Here is a 26,119-nt window from a genome sequence, read left to right as displayed (position 1 = left end):
CTGAGCCTCCTGGAATGTTCTATCCTGTCCAGGCCTGGCCATGCCCCATGCAGGGGAGCCTGGGGGACTGTCAGGGTGGCCGAGCCACCTAACCTATTCTGGGTAATACAGACCCCACAGGCCCCTGGAGCAAAAAAAAGGGCTCAGCCTCTTGCCGCCCAGGACTAAGACAACACCCTCTTCAGTACGGCGATGTCTCCCCTCGTCCTGCAGGGGTGGGTGCAGTCTGCGGCCTGTGCCACATATGAAGGAGCCTTCAGGTGGCCCAGTGGACCCTGAAATGCAGCCCACCCCTGCTAACTAGATGCTATCACCCACTTGAGGGCTGCACCAGCTCAGAGAAGTTGAGCCTTTTCCTAATTCACACGAAGGTGTCACTTGTTCTCAAACTGTGAGCCTGGGGGGCACACCCGGCAGAGGGGTCGCTGCCTTTCCTAATCACTCTAGGCTTCACCCAGGCTTGCGGTGACCCCACAGCCAGTATGTAGGCGGTCTGAATGATTTCTTCTGGGTGCGCTGCCCAGCCATCCACTGGCGTGGGCACCGCCATCATCAGCATGGCCAGCTGGAGCAAGGTGTGACATGCAGGGAGCACGGGAACTAGTGAGTCCCAAGTGCTGGGCTGGGCTTGTTACGTTTGCTGTCTCACCAGTGGCCCAGGGCATAGCTATCCCACAGGATGAGTGGACCCCCGGGGCTTACCCACCTCAGACCCCTGCCAGTTGCCCTCACCTCAGAGCTCCCGGATGAATGAACTGTGTAGGCCAGAGGGGAGGAAGGTTGGCCCAGGGAGCAGACAGGGTTTGACCCTCTGCCTGTTGTCCTGGACAGGCTGCAGCAGCTGGAGACTCAGGGCCAGCCCATGGCAGCCTCGGGCTCCCCAGACTTCCGAGAGGCAGCTAGTACCCTGAGGCTCCTGGGCCACCAAGGCCAGGAGTTGAAGGCCGCCTGGGAGCAAAGACAGCAGCAACTGCAGGAGGGGCTGGAATTGCAGAAGTTTGGTCAAGATGTGGATGGTTTCACTGCCTCCTGTGCCAACCATGAGGCCTTCCTACAGCTGGACAGCCTCCAGGTATGGAGCTGGGGGTGTGCAGCTGGGATGTGCCTTCCCCAGGAAGTAGGAGCCTGAAGCCAGGCTGGGCAGGGAGGCCCTTGGGTTGGCAGTGGGTGAGATGGTGCTGACCACTCCCCTCCTCTCAGCCTGACCCCAGTCTCTGTGTCTCTAGGAGGGTGTGGTGGAGGCCCAGAGCCTGATGCAGAAGCACCAGGAGTGTGGGTGGCTGCTGGATGCCCTTGGCTCTAGAGCAGAGGATCTACGGGCACGTGGCAAGAAGCTGGCTCAGAGCCGACACCCCACTGCACACAAGTAAGCCTGGGCCTGTCTGGACAGGGCCTGCACAGCCCATTACCCTGAGGCTGGGAGAGTGCCCAGGGAGTGAGGGGACAGCAGGGTGAACCTTGGGCTGTTGTGGGTCCAACCTTTGTGGTGGGCCTCAGGTAGATTGGAGCCTCCACCTACCCTCCCTGACTCCACCTGCCCTGCAGGGTCAGAGAACAACTGCAGAGCATCCAGGAGTGGTGGACCAGGGTCCAGGAGAGGAGTGAGCAGAGAAGGAGGCAGCTGCTGGCCTCTCTCCAGCTCCAGGTGAGGGGCTCCCCCCCAACCCCTGCCCCAGTGCACGAGACCTTCCCAGGAGGAATGCCTCAGAGTCCGCTGCTGAACTACAGCTGTGCTGTGCGGGGCACTGCAGTTTACAAAGCACTTTCCCACGTGTTTACCGACCCTCCCAGCACCTCTTGTGAGATGAGTATCATGACTCTGATTTTTCCAGTTGAGGAAAATCAAGGCTCAGGCCACACTGCTTAGAGACAGGGCTGGACCCAAAGTCTAGGCCCCTCCCTCGGCCAGGTGCTCCTCAGCCCCAGCGTTTCTGGCCATGCTCCAGGCTCTTGCATGGGCCCTGGGCTCCAGCTGCAGAGTTTGACTCTGTTGGATGTCTGTTCTGCCCACGATGGAGGCTCAAAGCTGGGCTAGTCCACAGGCCTCCTGGACACAGAGGGCCATCCATGATCTGATGTGCTGAATCAGGGGGCTCCTGGCCAAACGCCCCTCCTCTCTGGGCACTAGGAGCTGTGAGGCCAGACCCTGATTCTCCAGGCTTCTTTCTACTGCTTTCCCTGAGACATTTTTCTCCCCATCTGTTTCCTTGTTCCCACTTGGGAGCAATAACCCCTGCCCCTACCTCTCCTGCACCCTAGGATTGGCTCCTCAACCTGCTCTTCCCCTCAGGGCACCCTCAGACCCCTCTTCCACGAGGTCCTCATACCAGCCCTCACCACACTCTGTAATAACCACCCTCCTCTGGTTCCCGGGCAGGAATGGAAGCAGGACGTGGTGGAGGTGATGCTGTGGATGGAGGAGAAGGGGCGGGTGTTGGTGGACGAGCCATCTCGAGAGCCCAGCAACATCATGAGGAAACTCAGGCGGCACGAGGCAGCCACGTGTGAGCTGGCAGCCACCCAGGGGCACGTGGAGGGCCTGCAGCAGGTGAGGGATGCTGGGACCAGGGTGCGGGGCCTGCTCGGCTTCATGTTTCCACTGCAGGAAGAATGGATCTCACTCTCCAGAGCATTAGCATCCCCTAGCTTCCTCTTTCACTCAGCGGGCAACCCCGGTCTTAGCATGCAAACCAGCCCAGAGAGCTTTTCTCGTCCCTTCCCCTCAAGTCTAAGAGGCAGCCCCCTAGCCTGCCGCCTCTGCCTGGACACAGTCCTCCTACCAGCTGTTCAGTGCCTGCTCACGCCACACTATTTCCAGGCATCAGAGGAAAGCCCTCCCGCCAGTGCCCACAGATCTGGGGCCACACGAACAGCTGGAGGCGCCCTTGCAGCCTGTGGAGTGCAGCTTGCAACCAGTCACTCCCACTGCTGCCCCCGGACCCAGCCCACCACGGCCACTCCCAGTACCAGCAGCTCAACCAGACACCCCAGGCCTTTGTGTCCACTGCAGGTCGGGAGAGAGCTGCTGAGCAGCAGGCCCCATGCCCAGGAGGACGTGCAGGCCAGGCTTCAGGGCCTAAGTAGCAAGTGGGAAGAGTTGAGATGCAAGATGGCAGAGCGTGGGAAGCAGCTCCAGCAGACTCGGCAGCAGGACCAGCTCCTGCGGCTGCTACAGGTGGGCCCAAGAGAGGGGAGGATCCAGGAAGGAGCCTGAATAGACAGGAGGGGCTGAATAGACAGGAGAGGAAGTGGGGAGAGGAGGAGTCGGGGCACTCTACTAACTCTGGAGCGGCCCTGAAAAGTCCTGCGGCCTGTGGAGGCCTCTAGCCTGTGGCCTGTTGACCCCAGCTACCCACTGTTGGCCAATCCAAGACTGCCCCCTATGTGCCTGTGCGTGCTCAGCATGACTTGAGTCTCCCTGAGAGGCAGAAGTGAGAGAGGATGGGGGCACTCATGAGGCTCTGGGAGAAGGATTGGGCACCGTGGGTTGGAGATAGACAGAGGCGGGGACAGAGATTCCCCAAACAGTGCTTGGTGAATCTGGCGTGCTGCTAGCCCTGCAGCCTTAGCGTCCAAGAAGGGCCACTAGCCAGTCTGCACACGGGCAGCCTAATGCAGCGCCCTGATTCCCTCCCCAGGAAGCCAAGGAGAAGATGGAGCAGCTAGAGGGGACCATGCAGATGGCAGAGATGGGACAGGACCTGGGCTCCAGCCGGCGGCTGCAGAAACAGCACAGCCAGCTGGAGGCCGAGAGCCAGGCACTGGCCAGCAAGATGGCTGCCCTTGTCCCCAAGGCCCATCAGGCAGTCAGTTCCCAGGCCATTGTGGAGGAGACGCAAAAATACCTCCAGAGGTACTCGGCTGCTTGTCCCACCCCCACCCCATTGTGTGTAACTGCCTAATTTCACCCAGTGGGCCCAGCAGAGTGGCACCTCAAGGCCCTGAGGTTGTCCATGCCTCCTTCCCTTATAAGTGGAGTCAATTCTGAGGTAGGAGAGTCAGAGACCCCAGCCAGGCTTCCTAAGCACCCACAGTCTAAAGCCAGGGAGGTCATCCGGGTGGGAGCTTGGGCCCTGGGCCTTTCCAGCTGCCTCCCCATCTTCAGATGTTCCCCGACCCCTGCCTCTTCCTTTGTGGCCCCTGACTTGGATGAGGAAAGCACTGGGCACTGGACCTCGCCTGTTCCCAGCCTTTCTGTCTCCTCTGTCCACCCAGGTTCAAGGCCCTGCAGGAACATCTGGCCAGCCGGCGACGGCAGCTGCAGGCCTCAGTTGAGCTGTACCACTTCCACCACCTGAGCAACGCGGAGCTCGTGTGGATGGCAGAGCACATGCCCACGCCCAGCACCAGCTCTGCTAAGTATCCAGATGATGCCCACCGCCTTCTCCACAAGCATGAGGTAACAGTCCCCGTTTCCTTCCAGGATCCCTGACGTGCCTTTCCCAGAGCCTAGATGCCCTCCTCCATGACTCAGGGAGTCCTAATTTCCAAGTCTCTGCCCCCAGCCCTTCTCTGCCTGCAAGGCACATCCACAGCTCTGTTCTGGGCCCCCAGTAGCTAAGGAGTGCCCTGAAGTGGCGCCCTTCATGCTGTTCTGTGGCAGGAACTCCGGGTGCAGGTGAGAGCCCACCAGGGACAGGTGCAACAGGTGCTGGGCTCCGGACGACACCTCGCAGCCTCCAGGCACCCCCAGGCCCAGCACATCATGGAGCCGTGCCAGGAGCTGGAGGGCCGCTGGGCGGATCTGGAGCAGGCGTGTGAGGCACAGGCCCGGCACCTGCAGCAGGCTGCTGCCCTCCAGGAGGTATGATGCAGAGGCCACAGGGTCAGGGGAAGTAGTCAGAGTTGGGCAGCCTCTTCGGGTGAGGTCTGTGGGACCTGGAGCTCTCAGGGAGCTGGGTCAGTGGTGAGAACTCGGGGCCCAGAGCTGCCTAGTCTCCATGGGAACAGAAGCCTTATTTCTGCCTGTGTGATGTCCCCAAGGGGTGATGGAGGGTCCATCTGAGAATGTCAAGGTGAGTTGACTCCATTCTTGCCAGTGTTTCCTGGACGCATCAGAGCTGGAGGACTGGGTGGAGGAGAAGTGGCCGCTGGTGAGCAGCCAGGACTATGGTGGGGACGAGACAGCCACCATCAGGCTCATTAAGAAGCACCAGGTAGTGTGTGCTGGGCTTCCCCGCTGTGGTCTGGACTGGGGTGGTGACAGGCCATGAGGACGGGGTCTGTCACACGCCCAAAGGCAGAGCCCTGCTCTTTCTTCCTGAAGACTGTCCAGCCCCTCCCCCCAAACCCAACCCTGCAGTGCCCCCTGCCCACCCCCAGTTGCCCCCCTCTTCAGACACCACCCCTTTGAAGAGCCCTCCCTCTTCTTGCATCTCCATAGTGGTCCACACTCCTGTGGCCTCAGGATTTCTCTGCCTTCTCTTCTAGCTTCCTTTCCTCCCCCTGGCACTTTCCTGCTCTCTTGGGGGTCACCTGTTCCAGCCATCCCCACATCTTCCACAGGAGACTTCCCACACTTTGAATATCATCCTTTGAGTTAACCATCCCTGAAACCTACCTCATCAGCATCCCCTATTAAAGTAAGAGAGGCCTGGAACACCCTCATCCTTCCTGGAATCTGACTCTCAGAACCACATGTGAGCCCTGCATCCCGGAGCAATCCTGCTTTCTGTTACCACTGAAGTGTCCACCTGTCTGGGCGTTTTGTCTACCTATCCCTAGTGGTCAGCGTTTGAGGGTCCGGTGACTGAGGGCTTTCGGGGGGCCATTCCTAAGGGGCGTGCCCTTAGCCAAAGCCCCATAGAGCTTCCATCTCCTGGGCATCCTGGACTGCTCACTTGACTCCGTCCGTTTTCATACTGGGAGACTGGGGCCCAGTACCTGCCTCCCGTAGCCTCTCTTCCTTGGCCCAGAGGACCCAGCGTTCACTTTGCCCTGCTAAATAGTGAGCCCTCTGCAGGCACAGACTGCATTTTCACTTTCTTGGGGCAATAAGAACTCCCATCACTATTGGGTAGATGAGTGATCGGTGTGTGAGTGAGCAGATGGTCAGGGTGGGTGGATGGGTGAGTGTGTGGGTGGGTGGGTGAGTGGAAGGAGGAACAGGATGGGTGTGTGATCGATGGGTTGAATGATCAGGAGGGTGGGTAGATGGATAGATGAATAAACCACCCCAGCCTGAGCCTTGTGTGCTTGCAGGCCCTGCAACAGGAACTGGCTCGTTGTTGGAGCTCCGTGGAGGAGCTTGACCGGAAAGCCCAAACCCTCACTGGCCCCAAGGCCCCTGCCCAGCTGGGCGTGGTACAGAAGAGGCTCCGGGAGCGGCTGCAGGCCCTGCAGGAGCTGGCAGCCACACGGTGAGGGGCGCTGTACCTCTCCCCAGGCTTAGGCGACCTGGCCACGGTTGATTGTTTCCATACCTTAACTCTGATTGGAAGGAGCCCATGACCCCAGGCCCACAGAGCTGACAGATGGCTCCTTGCTGTGTATTGCTCCCTTCTTTTCATAAATTCCTCAGTGAGGGCCCACTGGGCAGGAACTTGGGCCCCCAGCTCCCCATTTCTTCCCCCTACCTACACCTTCACCTGCCCTGCCCTGGCCTTCTTTACGTCTCCCCGAATCCCCAGCCTCAAGCTTAGGCAGGAAACATGAATAACCTCCTCCTTCAGGCCACCCACTTTGGCTGGGTCAGCTGTCCTCAGGGGTGTGGGCAGCTAACTTCGGGGGAACCGTGGGCTATCCCCACAGGGACCGGGAGCTGGAGGGGACCCTGAAGCTGCACGAGTTCATGAGGGAGGCTCAGGACCTGCAGGGCTGGCTGGCCAGCCAGAAGCAAGTGGCTGGAAGAGGAGAGAGCCTTGGGGAGGACTATGAGGACATCCTGGTGAGAAGAGGCTGGGGGCAGGGGCCGGCTGGGCTGTGTGTAGAAGGGGCTTATGAGTCCTGGCTGAGGACAGGCCTTCTGAGTAGTGGGGGCAGGCGCTGCAGCTATCCAGCCCCTCATCGCCCAGATGTCAGTGGGGGCCTCGCTCCCCAGGCCGCTTGCTGTCTCGCCAGCTGGGGCCACCCTGTTACCTCTTCCCCTCTCTCCTCAGCATCTCTGCACCAAGTTTGTCAGGTTTCAGCGCACAATAGAGACAGGTGGCCAGCGGGTGGCAAGCTGCCAGCAGCTGGCAGAGAAGCTGCTGGAACAAGGGCACAGAGCAGCCCCCAGGGCCCATCAGATGCAGCGGGACCTGCAGTAAGTGCCGGGCAGACCCAGGGCATGGGCTTGGGGAAGGGTGCTGGGCAGACAGGTCCCGGGGGACTTAGAGAGGGCGTATGCACCCAGGGCCACACTGGCTCTGTCTGCCCTGATGGGAAGGCACTGCTTTCAGGGATGCCAAGCCTGCCATGGGTGGCTGTGCCATGAGTGACGTGGGCAGTGAAGGGAAGCAAGGAGGGGTGTGCAGGTCAGAGAGCCCTGCCCAGACCCGCAGGGGCGCTTTTCCAAACCCCTGACTCTCAGGACTTGGAGGGGCTGTGGGGACTGCCTGGCTCCCCACGTGCTGGTTTGAACCCTCCCCCAACCTGTGAGATTTGAGGCAGGGTCGTCCCGGGTCATAACCCCTAGCCGGACCCAGCCCTAGGAGCTCAGGGAGAGTTTGCTGAGTACATCAGGAGGGCAAAAGAGAAATTACAATCTGATTGACTTATTGAGACTTGAAGGCACAAGATGTAAAGAGTATCAAAGAGCTCAGAAATTAGGAAAGTGTTGCGTGTGACAACAGCAGAGGGCTGAATTCAAAGCAAAGGTAGAAAGAGAGGCTTCCGGCCACGACCAGACAGGAGGGAGGGTTTAGAAGGGGCGATGTGGGCCAGTCCTGGATAAAGTGCAGAGAGGAGGAGGGCTAACCAGCCTGGCAAGGGGGTGAAATGAGGCGTTAAATCAATGGCTGATCGGCCACCCGTCTCCCATGAGTAGGGCTGCCTGGTCAGAGCTGTGGGAGCTGACCCAGGCCCGAGGCCGTCTGCTCCGAGATGCTGAGGCCACCCTCAAGGTTCACCGAGACATGTTGGAAGCCCTCACCCAGGTCCAGGTGTGAGCCGGGGGTGGGAGGATCATGGGGACATTTCCTTCTAGAAGTGGCTCCTGACCCAGCGCCACACCCTCCATTCCTGATCCCCTTTCCTCAGGAGAAAACCACCAGCCTCCCCTGTGACGTGGCCCAGGACCTGCGTGGGCTGGAGGCCCAGCTGAGAAGACATGAGGGGCTGGAACGTGAACTCATGGGCACTGACCAGCAGGTGAGCCCAGGTCTGGCTGCCTCTCCCCCTCGGGGCCCCTCAGGCCTGCCCATCTGCTCTGCAGCTTTCCCCACTCTCGGAGCTGCCAGTCGGGCCCACTGCACTCCAAGGGCAGGACCCCAGAGGGAGCTGTGGGACAGGGCAGGCCCTTCACCTCTAGGAGGACACAACCCTTCCCTCTTATCCCCACCCTGCTCCCAGCTGCAGGAGTTGCTGAAGATGGGAGGCACGGTGCAGAAGCTAGGGCCCGGGCCGCAGGCCCATGCAGTACAGCAGAGGCAGCAGGCCCTGGTGCAGGCCTGGGAGACCCTGAAGCTCCGAGCAGAGCAGCGCCGGGCCCAGCTCAAGCGGGCATGGCTCCTGGCCCGCTTCCACATGGCGGTGAGGGTTCTTCCTTCCCCAGGGCTGTGTGTGTGTGTATGTGTGTGATGCTGTGAGTGTGCATGCATTAATGAGGCCCTTCAACTCTGGAAGCAAAACAGATGTGACCACAAGAAGGAGCCCTGGGCACATGCTGGTGTCTGCCAGAGGGCTGAGTATGGGGGTGCAACAGTGACTCCTTAGTTTTGGGTTGACACCAGCTCGTGTGTGTGACAGTGCAGCCGGACATAGGGGTACCAGCCAGAGCTCAGGAGGGAAAACAGCCCAGGGAAGCCCATAACTGCTGCTGCTGCTGCTGCTAAGTCGCTTCAGTCATGTCCGACTCTGTGCGACCCCATAGACGGCAGCCCACCAGGCTCCGCCGACCCTGGGATTCTCCAGGCAAGAACACTGGAGTGGGTTGCCATTTCCTTCTCCAGTGCATGAAAGTGAAAAGTGAAAGTGAAGTCGCTCAGTCGTGTCCGACTCTTAGAGACCCAAATGTCCTAGACGACGACCTCTGGATCAGCCAGCATCTCTTGTAACATCTGTGTTGAGCTCTCTGCTAGGAGCTGTTGGTGGGGAGAGGGGGTGTTACAGAGCATATGTAAGACAGAATCACTGCCATCAGGGAGCTTGTCTAGCTGGGAGACGAGCCTTGGGAGTCAGATTGGGACAGAGGGCCCTGGCCATCGCTGTCCCAGTACCTGGTAGACTGGGAGACTCAAACTTTAACACAGCAAAAAGGCTTGAGGCCCACCTTTAGAGGCCCACCTCTGCCACTTTCTAGCAGCGTGGGCTTGAGCAAGGCCCTGACCCCAGCTTGTTACCCCTGTGTGTGAGCGCCTGGAGGTTACGATCTCCTGCGCACTTGTTGTGCTATTTACCCTGCTTCGTTTGTGCACTGAGCTGTCAGGACTAGGATCTAAGGCTCCTCCAGCTCTAACATGTGTTTGCATGTAAATCAACAGAAGACCGTTTATAAATACAAAACCAGAGATTCAGAGGACAAGGTAGGCAGTGAGATGTCAGGGGGCAGGGGTGGCTCCACAGGGAAAGGCAGCCTTGGCCCTTGATGAACATGGAAACTTGGAAGGGATGGAAGGGAGGAAAAGAACTTCTAAGCAAGAGGGGCAGCGAAAACCCAGGGTGGAGAGAAGTGCCAGGCAGGGCGGGAGGAGGCTGGCTTGGGCCTTGTGCAAGTTTAGTGACCTGGGAAAACTGGGTTGGATGACAGCGGAGGAGCCAGGTGACCACAGGCCTCACGAGCCTCATCTGAGGTCTGACCCGGGACAGCTCAGGCCACTCCAGTGCGTGCACTCCAGGCGGGCTGTGGTTGTGGCTCAGAGCCCAGTCCTCTGCCACCCAGCCTAGCTCTCCCTCCATCTCCCTGGGATCCAGGTGCGGGACTACACCTCCTGGGTGGCCAGCGTGTGGCAGGAGCTGCAAGTGGAGGCAGGCTCCCAGGAGCCCGGGAGTGGGCTCAGCGCCCACCAACAGCTTCGGGCCATGCTGGAGGCCCGGGAGGAGCTGTACCAGCAGGCCGCCCAGCTGGGCCAGCAGGCGCTTCTGGCTGCAGGGACATGCATCAAGGAGGTAGGCCCCCCTTTCCCAGTGCCGCACCCCAGCCTTCCTGAACCGAGCCTGCACCTGATCCCTGTGCCCTTGCCCCAGAGGCTTCCCCTTGGGACCCACGTCTGCCCCATGCAGGCAGCTTTCTGGAGTGCAGGCTCCCCATGTGCCCATCCTCAGGTCCGGGACGGGCTGCAAGCCCTGCGGGACAAACGGGAGCAGGTATTCCAGGCCTGGGAGCAGAAGCAGGAGAGGCTGCAGGCCATGGGCCAGGAGCAGCTCTTCCTCAGGAAGTGTGGCCGCCTGGATGAGACCCTGAAGGCCCGGGAGGCAGGTGCCCTCACCCCAGAGCCTGCCTAGTGCTCCCTCTTCTCTCCTCTCCCCAGCTCACTCTCTTGCTTCCTGGGACCCTGGCTCTTGCCCTGATGTGGAGCTCAGAGGCCGTGCCCTGCCTCAGCCCAGATGGCTGCAAATGGGGGTGGGGGCTGACTGTCTGAACCATCCCTGGTGGCCTCTCTGACTTCTCCATGGACTGAAACAGGTCCTCCTGAAAACCAGTGCCTTGGGGAGCTCGGTGGAAGAGGTAGAGCAGTTAATCCGCAAGCATGAGACCTTCCAGAAGGTGCTGGCTGCACAGGAGGAGAAGGTAATGGATTCAGGGAGTCAGAGGTGGGATGGGGGCAGTTTGGGAATTTAGGGAGTTCTAAGTGGGAGATGTGGGGGGCTTGGTGTGTACCCACAGTAACGCTGATGTACAGGGGTGGCCTGGAGGGGCTAGGAGCCCCTGGTCAGGGCTGACTGAGCAGAATGGGATGTGTGGCTCAGGAGGAGGGCCTGGAACAGAGTGGACCACACTGCAGGCACACAGGGACCACGTGGCTCCATATCACACGGTCATAGGGGAGCCAAGGGGGGCAGTCTGGTGAAAGCCAGGGCTGGTTCTGGCTTGCTGGGAGGACCAGCCAGCCCTGAGCCATGCAGCGCGAGAGCTGGTCTTCCCTGTGGGCCAGCCTCTGAGTGGAAGAACAGCAGGCTTTGCTCCCTGACCCCTGACTCTGCCCACAGGAGGCAGCTCTGTGTGAGCAAGTGAAGATGCTCGGAGGCCCCAGGGCACAGGACCTGCTTTGCACAGTGCTGGAGCGCCAGGCTCGGGTGAAGGAACTGGTGGAGAGTCGGCAACAAGCCTTGCACACCTCCCTGCTGCTGGCTGCCTTCATCAGGGCCGCCACCCAGGTCAGAGACCACCCCAGCCCAGTGCCATCCACTCGGGCCACATCTCCCAGTTCCAGATGACGTCCACCTTTGCAGCTTGTTCAGGCCTCACCACAGCCCTGTGATGAGGACACTGAAGTTTGGAGAGTTAAATGGCTTTCTGAGAGGCCATGCTGGAGCCTAGACGTTTGATTCGAAGACCCTGTGTGTGGAGACCCCTCTGCTTCCTAAGCTCTTGCAGACCCAGGGCAAAGAGAGGCACTGGGAGGGAGCAGATCAGTCCAGGGTCCCGGGGCCAGCGAGCCTCACCTCCAAAATGAGGTCCCACCCAAGGTCCCTGCCCAGCCCCTTCCTGCAGCTGGGGGACCAGCTGAGCTGGGGCTGTCTTCCTGGGCCCAGACTGCTGGATCTTATTTACCAGGCACTGCCCAGCCCTCCCCTCGGGCCAGCAGTCCACTGCCTGGGCACAGCTGAGGGCAAGCGTGTGGGACATCTCTGTGGACCATCAGCATTGTGAGACTCACGTCCCCACCCCCACCAGGCCAAGGACTGGATCCAGGAGCAACTCCAGCAGCTGAACGAGCCAGTCCCTTCTGGGGACCTGAAAGCTAAGTTGAGACACCTGCAGAAACACCAGGCCTTTGAGGCTGAGGTCCAGGCCCATGAGGAAATCATAACCTCTGTTGTCAAGGTAACAGCCAGGCCCTCAGCCCCCACGCTGACCCACAGTGAGGACTCCAAGATGGCCAAGAGGAAAGGTCTGAGGCAGGGGGAGCCTGTGATGGAGAAAAAGCGGGAAGAAGAGTGACGACCAGCATCTCCCCTCTCTCCCCAGGAGGGCAAGGCTCTCCTAGCACATAGCCACCCTCTGGTGGGAGAGGTCTCCCAGAGGCTGCGGGAGCTGCAGGAGCACTGGGAGAAGTTGAGGCAGGCAGTGGCTCTCCGGGGCGAGGACCTGGAGGACAAGCGGAACATCCTGGAGTTCCTGCAGAGAGTGGACACTGCCGAGGCCTGGATCCAGGAGATGGTGAGACCCTGCTGGGTAGGGACAGAGCTGGCAGTGGGGCTGTGGGGCTGGCAGATGGAGGAGGGAGCCCTGGCAGGAAGTTCCCCAAGTCACCGCCTGCCCCAGCACTGCCCCTAGCAGCTGCGTGCCTGGGAGCTAGGTGCCCCCAGGGCTGGGTGCTCAGAGTACAGCCTTCCCAACCCATGGCCCCCACAGGAGGTGATGGTGAATGTCAGCGACCTGGGCCAGGACCGTGAGCACTGCCAGCAGCTCCACAGGCAGCTCCGCAAGCTCCGAGGAGTCTGGGCCGGGGTAAGGTGCCCTGCATCAGGAAATAGTGACCCAGCGTGGGCTCTGGAGCCAGAGGCGGGCCCTCGTCAGCTCAGTGCTTACGACCTGAGCTTGCTTAGACAGGCTCCCTCACCTTGCCGAGTCTTAGTTTCTTCATCTTTAAAGTGGGGATACTGCTTCCTTCATAGGTAAGAGAGCATATAGGAATGGTGGTGGTTACAGGAATCTATACATATGATAAAACTGCCTAGAGCGATACTTTCCCACACATACACAGATGTGTGCAAGTAAAAACTGCTGAACTCTGAATAAAATCTGTAGTTTAGTTAGTAGTTATACCAGTCATTGCCCTGGTTTTCATTTTGCACTACAGTTACATAAGCTGTTACCATCAGGGGAAGCTGGGGGAAGGGTACACGGGCCTTCATTATACATGGTGCAATTTCCTGTGCACCTATGATTATTTCCCCCAAAAAATTTTAAATGAATGCATGTATGGTTGGATGTAGTGGCTAATCAATAAACTTCAGGGGCTCAGAACCCTCCTCATCAACCAACTCAACATCTCCTCCCCAACCCCCTCATACACACCACCAAAATCAGTTTCTCTCAGGTGGTGTAGAAATTAGCCAAGTGTATTCACAATCATGTATTAAGAGCCCAGACTTGCTAACCTCACCCCCTGAATGAAGTATATGCCTTTGTAAAAGGCTGTAGTGTTTCAATCTAAGAGCCTTGACCAGTAGGATTTCACAGCCACTGCTGTTCCAGATGCTGTAGTAGAAAGAGTGCTAGATAGACTTGAGCTGGGCTTGAGTCCTGGCTCCGCCATAAATTCACCATGTCGGTCTCTGAGCTCTGCTTTGGCTTCTGTGAGAGAACACCCCTTCCCTTCTCACCTCACATGAGACACCTCTTGGGAAGTGCTTTGGAAATGTAGACCAATGCAAGGTGCTGTCCCTGGGGCAGGACACCTGCAGCCCTCCCACTGTTGAGGATCCTCTCCCCTTGTGGCCATGAGCTCCACAGTGGCATTCTCAGCCTGGTGACTCCCAGGGACAGGGACACCCTAACCTAAGGAGACTGGTGCTCACTGTTTCATTCAGGCCCTTACTTGGCTTTTCTTATCCTGAGAAGATGCATTTTCACTTTAAAAGCTTATGCTCACCAATGCATGCCTATCCTCCCAGTGAGCCTTCCCTGGGCTTCCTGCCCCAAGAGTATCTCGCTCAGTGCACCAGGCATGGGATGGGATGACCACACAGAGGAAGCAGCTACCACCAAACACACTGTTCCTCACGCTCTCTCGGGCCCAAGCAGACCCTCCAAGTAGGGATTGCAGCACAAAGAAGGGGCTCAGCTGGTGCCACCAATGCCCACACCCTATACCCCACAGGACACGGTGGTTGATGCCCGCATCAGAAGCATCAGTGACTTCTCACCGCAGCTCAAGACTCAGGACACGGAGCAACTCAAGACCATCAGGCAGCGGCAACAGCAGCTCAACAGCAGGCCGGTCCCAGAGCCAGAAGCAGTGGGGCTGGGAGAGGGGCTGAGGGTCCAACCCAGACTCAGCCTTACACCCTCTCCCTCAGGTGGAACAGTTTCCATGGCAACCTGCTCAGATACCAGCAGCAGCTCGAAGTGGCCCTGGAGATACACACATTGTCCCAAAAGCTTGATGACATCACTCAGCAGGTCAGGAAGAAGGTAAGCAGTGGAGGAGCTGACGAAGCCAGGGGACCGTGCCTCCCACCCGTGGCCCACCTCTCCTCTTCAGCTGGGTACTTGGAGGCAGGTCCCACTAGGGGGCCATCAGTGGGTCTGCCAGGGGCTCTTAGAGTCAACTCTGGACCTAGAAGCCCCGATTTGCTTCTCGGAGGCTGGCCCCACCTGCCTCCTTTCTCCCATGAGTCCAGAGGCCGGAGCAACCCCTCCTCCCCATGTGTCCTCTGAAGTCCCTGAGCAAAGCCAGAACCCACAGGAGGTTTGCTGGGCTATGTGTCAGCTGACGCATGGGCGCCTGGCCAAGACGCTGGCAGAAGCGGGAAAATTGTACACAGCCTGAGAAGCACCGTGTTAAAAAGGTGGTGCCCTGTTCTGGGCATGCAGAGAGATCTGTTCTTACTGCCCATCTGGTTCCTACACAGCCAGGCTGGTCTGTCTCGGTTCCCTGCAAAGGAATGAGGGTCAAGTGAGAGTGCATGTGGAGGCTCCACACCATAGAGGTTCTTGCCGCTGGGGAACCTCCAGACCCAAGTGCCTCCTGGAAACCTTCCTCCTTCACAGCAGGAAGGACACCTGGTCAGGGCCAGCGGCCTGCTCCAGCCCATGCCAGGCACTGAGAAGGGAATCAGGCTGGCCGCTTGCTTTCCACACAGAAACGCTGTGGCCAGCGACCCCTCTGCCACTAGGGAGGAGCTGGAGCAAAGGCCAATAGTAATGCCCCCTTCCTCCCCAGGCCGCCCTGGTCCAGGCCCTGGACTGTGGGAAAGATCTGGACAGTGTGCAGAGGCTGAAGCAGAAACACAAGGAGCTGGAGCAGGAAATGGGCCTCCTCCAGGCCCAGGTGGAGGTGTGCAGCTGGGGAGTTGGGGGAGGGCCCAGGCCCAGGGTACAGCATCCAAAGGACCTTGGGCACCATGGCTGGGGGGAGGGGTGAGCTGTCAGGACCTCAAGAGACAGCCAGGTCCTCTCAGATGCAGGCTGGGCTCCCTTGAGCGCCCCCTGCCTCCTGGCCCCAGCCCCTGACCCTGGCTTCCTGCACAGCCTCTAGAGCGTGAAGCAGGCCGAGTCTTCCAGAGAAGCCCTGAGGTGGCCCACAGCCTCAGCCACCAGCAGCAGGAGATGATGGACAGCTGGCGGCAGCTCCAGAGCAGGATCCAGAAGTGGTACAAACCTCGGGTCTCTTTCCCGCACCTCTTGCTGAGCCAGCCCCTGCAGCGTCTCAATCCCCAGCCTTCCCCTAAGAGTCCTTCTCTGCCCTTAATAACAATCGGTATCGCCAGCCTATTAATTCCCAACCCTTCAGCCTTTTTCTGGCTGAAGCGTTTCGGGGACAGAAGCACTGGTGGGCACGGGGGCAAAAGGGCTGGGAGGCTCTGGGACTAGCTGATGGGTCCTGTGGGCAGGAAGGAGTCGCTGGACGCCTTGCACCAAGCTCAGGAGCTGCAGGCAGTGCTGCGGGAACTGCTGGTCTGGGCCCAGAGGCTGCGAGCTCAGCTGGACTCCCGGAGAAGCCCCGGCAGCCTCGCGGAGGTCCAGCACATGTTGGAGGAACACCAGGAACTCAAAGTGAGCGGCCCAGACCCTGGGGCCTTTCCCGGATCTCTTCTCCTCTCTGGCCTCCTCCCCCTTATTGTGACCACAATTTTGTCTTGGGTTCTTTCTGTGTTGGCTGCCTCTGCCTTTCCCCTCGTCCATCCTGCCCCCTCAATTGTCTTCCCCACCTCTCCTCCTTCCCCTTGGCCCTCTTCCCTCCCACTCAGGGAGCCTCAGCCTCTGGGATCTGAGCCCAGTCCTCTTACAGGCTGAGCTAGATTCCCGAATGGACAGCATCAGCCTGGCCCGGAGCACAGGGCAGCAACTGCTTGCTGCGGGGCACCCATCCACCCCCAACATTCGCCAGGCCCTGGCTGATTTTAATCAGGAGCTGAACAGCCTGGAAGGGGCCTGGCATGCGCACCAGCTCCACCTGCATCAGGCCCTGGAACTACAGGTAGGCAGCCTCCATCCCACTCCCACCACTGGTGTGTGTACTAAACCCACTGCCCCTGGTCAAAGCCAAAGCCAGAGAGGCTGCTGTGCCAGGGGCCTTTCCCACCACCCACCACTCACCTCACCCACTGCAAACCTTGCCTGCTGTGACCCCTTCTGTTGAGCCAGGCCCCAGTCCTGGCTTCCCACTGGGCCACCCACAGAGTCACCCTACCTGCCGTGACTGGACCCTCTACTCACTTTCTCCTGCCTTTTCCTTTCTCGACAGTGGGTTCTGAGCTCTGTGGAGCAGATGGAAAGTTGGCTCTCCAGCCTGGAAGCCTGCCCAGCCAGTGAAGGTCTGGGGGTAGGTGCCCAGCAGGAGTGAGGGAGGGTTTGCCAGAGCAGCGTTAGGGATCAAACCAGCCACTGCTGCCTGAGATTAGGGATCAAACCAGCCACTGCTGCCTGAGATTTCCAGTCCAAGGGCAGCTCCCAGCCCTCAAGCCCTGGAAATTCTAACACTTGACCCCTCTCCCTCATACCTTTCCTGGTTGAGAATCTAAAGTCAGATATAGCCTGGAGGGACTGGGGGGATGTGTTTGATAGGAAAGCAGGTAGCTGGGGACTGGGAGGGCAGCCCTGTAGACAGTATCGCCTCCCAGGACTGCTTGGCCAACGTGGAGACCCTGCTGTGGAAGCACAGGGTGCGTGAGCAGGACCTGGAGGCTCAGGCGGAGAAGATGAGCGCACTGGAAGCCGCCAGCCACAGCCTGCTCCAGGGCGGAAACCCCGAGGCCCAGGGCATGCTGAGTCGGTGCCAGGCCATGCTTCTGAGGTACCTCTGGCCCTGGCTGAAGGGGCTGTGGTTGGTGGGCTGGCACAGGCATCAGGCTCTTCCCGTGCCCTTAGCCTGGGCTCCCCCAGCCTTTCCCAAGGGCTGAATTCAAATGTCGGGGCCCCATTGTCCCGACCCTGCAATGTGTCAGCCTGTTATGGAATCAAACAGCACACGGTCAGTCTGCTGAGATAAAGGTGACTTTTACAAAGAAGCACAGGCTTGAGAAACTAAGAGAGAGGCAACCTCACGAAGAGGCCACACGGAGCGCAGCAGCGAGCCAGACACTGCTGAGTTTCTGTGCAGCCCGCTCATGGTGGGTCTTGGAACCCATTCCTTACTAGTCTCCTGTCTACAGTGAGGGGATAACAATACCGCCTCTCAGGGTTGTGCTCAGGATGGGGAAGGGACCCTTGATGTCCTGGCACGCAGGCAGGTTGGCGGATTTCTTATGCCCGCGTAACTGAAGCCTACATGGCTATGAGGCTCCAATCTCTGCTTGTTTTCCTCATAAGAGTCTATATGGTTCAGCAGCCTGTCCAGCCCCTCAGACTTTAGACCAAGGCAGATTTGGAAAAAGCTGGATCCCAGATCAGCAGGGGTCTCCATCCTTCCCAAAGAGCCCACTAGGGCCCACAGTGTTGTGGTTCCTGCGCTTGTGACCTCTCCCCTCCTCTCCCCTGCACATGGACCTCACCTGGGTACCCAAGGTCGTTGACTGACAGATGGAAAATATTGGTTTGCTGGTCTCTGTCAACACTCGCCCCCAGTCTCCTTGGATGGTTCCCGGCAGGCCCACCTGCACCCCCCAGGGCAGTGCCACCCAAACCCCTCCCTTTAAGTCTTCCGCATCCTCTAGGGGGCTGTTTTCATTCCACCGAGATTCTCTACATCTCTCCTATCCCCCTTACACCTTTTGGCAACCCCAGCAGGAAGAAACAAGGGTTCACACTCACACCAGCATGGGGACTCTGCTGGTGGGAGGCATGTATGGACCCTGGTGGGGTGACTGGGGGTATTAGAACTTCTTTTCCTATCTCTCTAATAGATCTCATTCCTAACTGCTATTTTTGTTCATATGGTAATGGACTTACTATATTGGTCCAGGGGTGTACACATTTATGAATCAGCATGTATATGTGTGTGTGTGTGCGCACACACACACACACATATGCACCCATACAAATACATACCAAAACATTCTTACTAATAGCAGTATATGATCAAAAAGTGGTTTAGACACTGGATTAGTTTGTGAGGCTGCCATAACAAAATACCACAGACTAGAGGCCTGAACAACAGAAATTTGGTTACATTTCCAGAGGCCAGAAATCCAAGATTAAGACACTGGCAGCGCTGCTTTCTCCTGAGGCCTCCTCTTGTCATCACACACTCTGTAAATGTCTGTGTCCTAATCTCTTCTTATAAGGACACCAGTCATGTTGGTGTCGTATACAAATGACCTTGTATAATTTAATTACTTCTTTAAAGGCCTTTCTTCCAAGACAGTCATATTCTGAGGTACTGGGGATTAGGACTTCAACATAGGAGTCTGGAGGACACGATTCAGCTCATAGCATTAATAAGGGGAAGTAGAGCGTGTCTCTAAATTTTAAAGGAAATCCCAGAGTCAGGGTAAATTGATACACAAGAAAGGCTGTCCTGGTATGGAAGCAACCTGAACGTCCATCAACAGATGAATGGATTGAGAAGGTGTGGTACATATATATACAGTGGAACATTGCTCAGCCATAAAAAGTAATAAAACTGGATGGACCTAGAGTCAGAGTGAAGTAAGTCAGAAAAAGAAAAATATCATGTATTAATGCATACTTATGAACCTATTTTCAGGGCAGGAATAGAGACACAGACATATAGAAGGGCCTAGTGGACACGGGGAGGGAAGGCAAGGCTAGGACAAACGGAGAGAGTAGCGTTGACATATATACACCACCATGTGTAACGTAGAGAGCTAGTGGGAAGCTTCTGGAAAGCACAGGGAGCTCAGCTCAGTGCCCTGTGATGACCTAGCGGGCTGGGGTTGGGAAATGGGAAGGAGGCTCAAGAGGGAGGGGATATATGCATACACATGTATACATACATGCATGTATACATACAACATTCAAGTACAGCAGAAACTAACATTGTAAAGCTATTATCCTCCAATTTAAAAAAATCAGTTTTTAAAAATTGGGGAAAAGGGCTGTCCTGAATTGGAAGAGCACACTTGTGCATGTGTGTGTGCACGCGTGCACATACACACACGTGTAGCAGCTCCAGGTCCCAGCAAGCAGACCCGAGGCCCCTGAGACCCTCGTTCTGCAGGAAAGAGGCACTCCTGGAGCGAGCCAGGACCCGTTGCCGCCAGCTGGAGGAGCTCAGGCAACTGCAGTCTTTCCTGCAGGACTCCTGTGAGGTGGGCCATGGTGGGGAGTGGCTGTGATGAGGGGAAGGGCTTGCCCAGGAGAAAGCCACCCTTCTTCAGGACATCCCAGGGGTTAGAGAGGAGGAAAGCCCTAGGCAGCAGAGCCTCGTCCTCCCTGTGTGCCCAGATGGCCGCCTGGCTGAGGGAGAAGAACCTGGTGGCCCTGGAAGAGGGCTGGTGGGACCCAGTGGACCTGCAGGCCCAGTTGCGGCAACAACAGCATCTCCAGGCGGAGCTGGACACCCGTGCACACCACCAACAGAGGCTGCAGATGGTGAGGCCCTGGGCGCCAGGGACTGACTACAGGCCAGAGAAGGAGCTGACCCCACAGAGCCCTGGCAGCTGGCCCTGAGTCACAGCTGGGGTGGCCGACCTTCGAGTGCATTGTATACAGATGCCATGCAAGGCACCAACGGGTAGTGAAACACAGTGGCTTCCCTGGGGCACCCACCTCTCCAAAAATATTGCCTTTTCAAGAATTTTAAGGACTGTGTTTTGGTGTGATAGTTTTTAAAACTCTTGGAAAGATGTCAGAGGACAGAGAATCAGGGCACGGCCAGCTGTCCTGTGGGTGTAGGAGTCAAAGCATGCTGCTGCTGTTGCTAAGTAGCTTCAGTCATGTCCGACTCTGTGCGACCCCAGAGACAGCAGCCCACCAGGCTCCCCCGTCCCTGGGATTCTCCAGGCAAGAACACTGGAGTGGGTTGCCATTTCCTTCTCCAATGCATGAAAGTGAAAAGTGAAAGTGAAGTTGCTCAGTCATGTCCAACTCCTAGCGACCCCATGGACTGCAGCCTACCAGGCTCCTCCGTCCATGGGATTTGCCAGGCAAGAGTACTGGGGTGGGGTGTCATTGCCTTCTCCGAGTCAAAGCGTTGCACCTTTTAAATTTACCCTCTTCCACCTACAAAGGGCACGCTCTGGTCCCAGACTGCCTTCCTCTGATATAAAGTGCCCTGCCAAGTGTCTGAAATGTTTGATCCCATTTAAACAAAATATCCATTATTATCACTATTATATGGATAAGAGAAATGAGCTCAGAGAGGTTAAGGAATTTGCCCGAGATCACACAGCTAGCACTCAGACTCTGAAGTGGTGGGACTGGCGGCTGAAGGCAACCCCAGAGCCCTGAGACCAGCAGTCCTGAGTCCACGAGGCGTGTTCTATATTGTGGCTGTAGGAGGGGCAGAGGCTGCTGCAGGATGGCCACTCGGCCTCAGAGACCATCCAGGAGCGGCTGCAGGAGCTGAGAAAGCTCTGGGAGGAGCTGCAGGCCCAGAGCCAGAGGAGGGCAGCCAAGCTACAGGAGGCCCGTGAGGTAAGGCTGTGTGGCGGAGCGGGCTGGGTACAGCTCTCGGCCTCTCCTCCTCACACTCACATTCTGCCCCAGGCCCTGCGTCTGCGACGGAGCATGGAGGAACTGGAGAGCTGGCTGGAGCCTGTGGAGCTCAAGCTGAGAGTCCCCATCGAGGGCCAGGACCAGCCTGGGCTGGACGAGCTCCTGGGGGATCAGGGGGAGCTGGAGGCAGCAGTGGACAGGCAGGTCAGGCGGGCACAGGCCCTGCTGAGCCAAGCCCAGGCCCAGGCCTGTGTCCAGGAAGGTCACTGCCTGGCCCGAGACGTGGAAGAACAGGCCCAGCGGCTGCTTCAGAGGTAACACCCACCCCTCCTCCCTGTCCCCCAGCCCAGCTTCTCAGGGCCTGCCCAGCCCATGGCGAGGGACACAGAGCGGGTGAGTGATGTGCAGGTCACAGTCTGGCCCCGGATCCTGACAACCGGGGTCCCGCCTGCCGCGGGCCCGCCCTCCACTGCTGCAGGTTCGAGAGCCTGCGGGCGCCCCTGCAGGAGCGCAGGACAGCCCTGGAGGCCCGGAGCCTGCTGCTGCAGTTCTTCAGGGATGCAGACGAGGAGATGGCCTGGGTACAGGAGAAGCTGCTCCTGGTGGCCGCCCTGGACTGTGGCCAGAGCCTGAGTGCCCTGCGGCACCTGCAGGAGAAGCACCAGGTGTGGGCCTAGCAGGACAGGCAGGGCTGCCCACAGTCGCCTCTGGTTCTGGGAGCTTCTGCCTCCTGGAGGTTCTGGGGGTCCTAGGATTCTTTGTTGGTCAGGAGGCAGGGTTCTGTCTGGGGGAATCTGTGGGGTCCCACTGGGCTTCGGACATAACTCCCAGGTCCCCCAAGGAGCACCCAGGAGCATGTCCCATGCCATCTTCTTCTGACTCCACAGAGCCTGGAGAGTGAGATGAGTAGCCACGAGGCTCTAACCCGGGCGGTGGTGGGCACAGGGCACAAGCTGGTACAGGCTGGGCACTTTGCGGCCTGCGATGTGGCTGCCCGAGTGCAGCAGCTGGAGGACGCCATGGGCCGCTTGCGGGCAGAGGCTGCACAGAGGCGTCGGCGGTTACAGCAGGCTCAGGAGGCCCAGTACTTCCTGACGGAGGTAAGGGGTGCTGCGGGGCACGAGAGGGTGGGCATGAGGGCACCCAGAGTGTAGGCAGGCCTGGAAGGTCACCCCCAGGTGGGGCTCCAGGCTCTCTGTGCATTTTCTGTCCCCTCCATTAAGTGGTCTCCTGACCCTGAGGTCTTCCTTCAGCATGTTTGCCAGAAAATGAGCCCACTGGCTTTGGTTTGGTTTGGTTTTGCTATTTTGTCTAAACCAGCGATTCTCAACCAAGGCTCTACATCTGTATCACCTGGAACTTGGAAGCAGTGCTGACACTCAGCTCCATTCCAGACCAAATCAGAATCTTACGGGGTGAGAGAGAGGCAGAGCGAGTTGTTCAAGCTCTCTGATGATTCTGATCAGCCAGGCTGGGAACCACTCACCGCTCTAATTCCTGAGGCCATGAACTCAAAGATGTGAGTCCTGGAGGGCACCACCTAGGGAAAACTGTACTGTCACCCCAGCTCCTGGAGGCAGAATCCTGGCTGGAAGATCGGGGCAGTGGCCTGGACATCGAGGATATGGGCCAGAGTGCCGAGGCCACGCAGGCCTTCCTGCGGCAGCTGGAGGCCACCAGGAGGGACCTGGAGGGATTTACCACGCGCATTGAGAGGCTGCAGCAGACAGCAGCCCTCCTTGAGAGCAGGCAGAACCCAGAAAGGTGCGCTGGAGCCAGGCCCAGGAGGGAGGAGCAGGGAGGAGCAGGGAGGGGCCCCCCGTAAGGAGATGTGAGGCCTAAGAGCTCCAGGGGGCTTGTCCTTCCTGCTGCAGCCCCAAGGTGCTTGCCCAGATGCATGCGGTGAGGGACACCCACTCAGGGCTGCTGCAGAGAGCGGAGAGCAGGGGGCAAGGCCTGAAGGAGCAGCTGCAGCTCCACCAGCTGGAGCGGGAAGCCCTGCTCCTGGACGCCTGGCTGGCCAGCAAAGTGGCCACTGCCGAGTCCCAGGACTACGGGCAGGACCTAGAGGCTGTCAAGGTGAGTCACTCCTGAGCGAACCTGGAGGAGAGGAGATTGAGTGGCTCGCAAGGGCAGAGTGGGGTTGGGAGGCACATGGGAAGTGAGGGGTCTCTGGGCTCTGGGAGGACCCCCAGCAGTTCTAAGGGCAGGGCCGAGGGATATCAGAAGTGGCGGATAATGCCAAGCCCTTCGTCAGCTTTGAGGGCTGCTGGACACCACCTCCAGACTGACCTCCCTGGTCCTGTACCCTGCAGCTGCTGGAAGAGAAGTTCGATGCTTTCAGGAAGGATGTCCAGAGCCTGGGGCAGGCTAGGGTGCAGGCCCTGAGGGAGCGGGCAGGCTCCCTGGAACGGGCAGCACCCAGGTGCTCTCCCCAAACTCAAGCACAGAGGAGTCGCATTGAGGCCTCTTGGGAGAGGCTGGATCAGGCAGTGAAAGCCCGCACACAGGTAGGTGCCCCTGGGCCCGGTCGGGGCAGACAAGGGGCAGGGACATCTGTGCCTTCTTCCTGGGCCAGGGCAAGGGCCAGGGCCAGGCGGCCACCCCAGGTGTGTGTGTGCATGTCTATCTGTGTGTGGAGGGAGGTGGCTGCCTGTAATTCTGTGTGTGTGTGCACGCATGTGTGCGCATGCCTCTAACTCCTAGTGCCAAGCAGATCAAGTCTCAGTCTTCCACCTTCAGCCCTCTCTGAGTTTCTCCACTGATTTGGTTCTTCCTGGTATAGTTCATACCTCCAAGGAGAAACAGGAAGCCTGTCTGGCCAGCTCTTGACCCCCTCTAAGCTCCCTCCAAGCGCAGACTTCAGGTTTATTAAGACACAGACTAACTGGGCAAGATTTCGCCACCCCTTCCCTCTCCTTATCTAAACGTTCTGAGCGGATTTGGGTGCCAAGGAAATCTCAGCGCTCCTCCATAGCCTTCGCTCTCAGGCACAGCTGGTGGTTTCTAGGGAGGCAGCCCGGGTCCCCGAGGCCCTGACAGAGCCCGCATCCTGGCGATGCTGTCACTCAGGGTCCTGGCTGGGCAGACTCCTAAGACAACCCTCTTCATCTCAGCCAGATCCCCCAAACCACCCTCCTCCCCACCATGGACTCATTCCCACCTGATTCCTAGTCCCCTGTCCTCCAACCTGGCTCATGAACTGGGCACTGAAGACCCTGTTCCCACAGAACGCCCCCAGGGCCCTACCCCATCATCAGTAACATTATGCAGTCATTGATCAGGGGCCATATTGGGACATTTTCTGTGCCCGGTGGTCATGAATGCATCACCAAGCCCCATGGACCTCCTTGTTTAAAAAGTGGCCCAGGAGGCCATGTCTCCAGGGAGAGAGGACCCTGGCTCTTCCCAGGGTCCCTCCCTCTTCTCCCAGAACCTAGCTGCCGCCCGTGAGGTCCGAGGCTTGGAGCAGGTAGCAGCTGAGCTCCAGGCCCGGATGCAAAAGAAGGCCACCCTGGTAGCTAGAGATGCCTTCAACCTAAGCCTGTCATCAGTGCAGACTCTGCAGCAACAGCACAGATGTCTGGAGGTGAGGGTCCACCCCCAGGGCCTGCCCACCTGACCTCTTTCCCTGTGTAGGGGGACCCCAGAGTTGGGAAGGGAAGGGAGGGCCTGCTTGCTCAGGTCAGGGAGCTGTCCATCCGGAAGCAGAGCCTGACTCCTCAGAGAAGATGGGTGCTTCCTGAAGAGGAGTGGTCATCGGGTTATGGGGGGATGAGGCTGATTTTGTGTTCTGGTGGCAGAGGGAACTGGCAGCGATGGAGAAGGAGGTGGCACAGGTGCAGACGGAGGCCTGCCGCCTGGGCCAGCTCCACCCTGCAGCTCAGGAGGGCCTGGCCAAGCAGCTGGCCGGGGTGCAGGAGGCCTGGGCCACCCTGAATGCAAAGGTCCAAGAGCAAGATCGGCAGCTGGAGAAGGCTGCCGAGGGCCACGCCTTCCTCGGACGCTGTCGGGAATTGCTGTAGGTGGCATCCGGTCATTGGCTCAACTCTGCCCTGCAGGGTGGGGGTCACCTCATCCCCTGGTACAGCTCATGCCCTGCCCCCAACCCCAGTCTGCACCCCTGGCCCTGACAGCAGCTTCCCCTCCTCACCCTGCAGAGCATGGGCCATGGAGAAGCAGGCCCTGGTGTCCTCAGAGGAGCTGGCTGGGGATATAGCTCGGGCCGAGGGCCTCCTGGCACTGCATGAGGAGCTGGGGAGAGAAATCAAAGAGTACTGCCTTCAAGCCCAGAACGTACAGCAGGAAGGGCAGCAGCTGGTGGACAGTGGCCACTGCATGTCCCTGGAGGTGCGAGCATGGCTACGGGTCTGAAGCTGAGCTGAGCACACAGCCTCATTACCCCAGGCCTCGGAATCCCTGAGCAGGAGGAGAAGGCCAGGCAGTGGGCAGGGAGAGTGGGGCAGAGACCAGGAGGGTCTGGACCTCACGGTCTTCCCTCAACACTTCTGCTGGGCACTCCAGCCTGGCCCCACCCTGTAGGCATCTCACCCACAACACCCTCTCCCACCAGGTAACTGGGTGTCTGCAGGATCTGGACAGGCAGCTGTGGGCACTCAGAGAGGCCTGGGCCCTGCGCCGGGAACGCTGTGAGGATAGCTGGCATCTACAGAAGCTGCGGCAAGAGCTGGACCAGGCCGAGACCTGGCTGGCCTGCCGGGAGGGCCTCCTGCTGGACCCCAACTGCGGGGTGAGCCAAAGCCCTGCCCCTTAGCTGGCCACACCGTCTGGCAGCTACAGCCTGCTGTTCCTCTCCCTGGCCCCCAGGGCCGGTTTTGAGGGACCAGCTCTCTGCACCCCCATGGGTGGGGCCTCACCCTGGCTTGCTTCTCCCCAGCACTCCCTGTCTGATGTGGAGTTGCTGCTCTGCAGACACAAGGACTTAGAGAAGCTGCTGGCCTCCCAGGAAGAAAAGTTTGCCCGGCTGCAGCAGGAGGCAGAGGTGAGCAGAGGCTGGGGTGAGGGGGCACTGGGAGACAGGGGTGTCCTGTCTCAGCCTGAGGGTTGGGATCCCCCCAGGCACTGAGCCAG

General features: G+C 58.8%; 1 protein-coding gene across 1 annotated transcript in view; it reads left to right on the top strand.

The window, feature by feature from the left end:
• SPTBN5 (spectrin beta, non-erythrocytic 5) overlaps positions 1-26,119 on the top strand; it is a 50,074-nt gene that overhangs the window by 19,636 nt on the left and 4,319 nt on the right. Inside the window, exons 17-60 of the mRNA XM_055539002.1 lie at positions 832-1,072; positions 1,227-1,366; positions 1,546-1,645; positions 2,378-2,548; positions 3,011-3,175; positions 3,639-3,853; positions 4,216-4,399; positions 4,604-4,804; positions 5,040-5,156; positions 6,202-6,359; positions 6,751-6,886; positions 7,098-7,243; positions 7,967-8,081; positions 8,179-8,289; positions 8,491-8,670; positions 10,051-10,245; positions 10,402-10,551; positions 10,763-10,867; positions 11,287-11,454; positions 11,975-12,124; positions 12,269-12,460; positions 12,656-12,751; positions 14,127-14,242; positions 14,326-14,440; positions 15,192-15,305; positions 15,500-15,621; positions 15,862-16,024; positions 16,260-16,448; positions 16,716-16,793; positions 17,092-17,264; positions 19,590-19,680; positions 19,817-19,963; positions 20,870-21,007; positions 21,080-21,342; positions 21,507-21,693; positions 21,916-22,128; positions 22,596-22,792; positions 22,903-23,107; positions 23,344-23,538; positions 24,462-24,617; positions 24,832-25,049; positions 25,189-25,378; positions 25,602-25,778; positions 25,926-26,030. Coding sequence (XP_055394977.1) covers positions 832-1,072; positions 1,227-1,366; positions 1,546-1,645; positions 2,378-2,548; positions 3,011-3,175; positions 3,639-3,853; positions 4,216-4,399; positions 4,604-4,804; positions 5,040-5,156; positions 6,202-6,359; positions 6,751-6,886; positions 7,098-7,243; positions 7,967-8,081; positions 8,179-8,289; positions 8,491-8,670; positions 10,051-10,245; positions 10,402-10,551; positions 10,763-10,867; positions 11,287-11,454; positions 11,975-12,124; positions 12,269-12,460; positions 12,656-12,751; positions 14,127-14,242; positions 14,326-14,440; positions 15,192-15,305; positions 15,500-15,621; positions 15,862-16,024; positions 16,260-16,448; positions 16,716-16,793; positions 17,092-17,264; positions 19,590-19,680; positions 19,817-19,963; positions 20,870-21,007; positions 21,080-21,342; positions 21,507-21,693; positions 21,916-22,128; positions 22,596-22,792; positions 22,903-23,107; positions 23,344-23,538; positions 24,462-24,617; positions 24,832-25,049; positions 25,189-25,378; positions 25,602-25,778; positions 25,926-26,030 — 6,988 coding nt within the window. The remainder of the gene's footprint in view (positions 1-831; positions 1,073-1,226; positions 1,367-1,545; positions 1,646-2,377; positions 2,549-3,010; positions 3,176-3,638; positions 3,854-4,215; positions 4,400-4,603; positions 4,805-5,039; positions 5,157-6,201; positions 6,360-6,750; positions 6,887-7,097; positions 7,244-7,966; positions 8,082-8,178; positions 8,290-8,490; positions 8,671-10,050; positions 10,246-10,401; positions 10,552-10,762; positions 10,868-11,286; positions 11,455-11,974; positions 12,125-12,268; positions 12,461-12,655; positions 12,752-14,126; positions 14,243-14,325; positions 14,441-15,191; positions 15,306-15,499; positions 15,622-15,861; positions 16,025-16,259; positions 16,449-16,715; positions 16,794-17,091; positions 17,265-19,589; positions 19,681-19,816; positions 19,964-20,869; positions 21,008-21,079; positions 21,343-21,506; positions 21,694-21,915; positions 22,129-22,595; positions 22,793-22,902; positions 23,108-23,343; positions 23,539-24,461; positions 24,618-24,831; positions 25,050-25,188; positions 25,379-25,601; positions 25,779-25,925; positions 26,031-26,119) is intronic.

The sequence above is a fragment of the Bubalus kerabau genome, chromosome 10, assembly GCF_029407905.1.
Source record: "Bubalus kerabau isolate K-KA32 ecotype Philippines breed swamp buffalo chromosome 10, PCC_UOA_SB_1v2, whole genome shotgun sequence".
In the NCBI taxonomy this organism is placed as follows: domain Eukaryota; kingdom Metazoa; phylum Chordata; class Mammalia; order Artiodactyla; family Bovidae; genus Bubalus; species Bubalus kerabau.
This window is presented reverse-complemented; position numbering and strand designations above follow the sequence as displayed.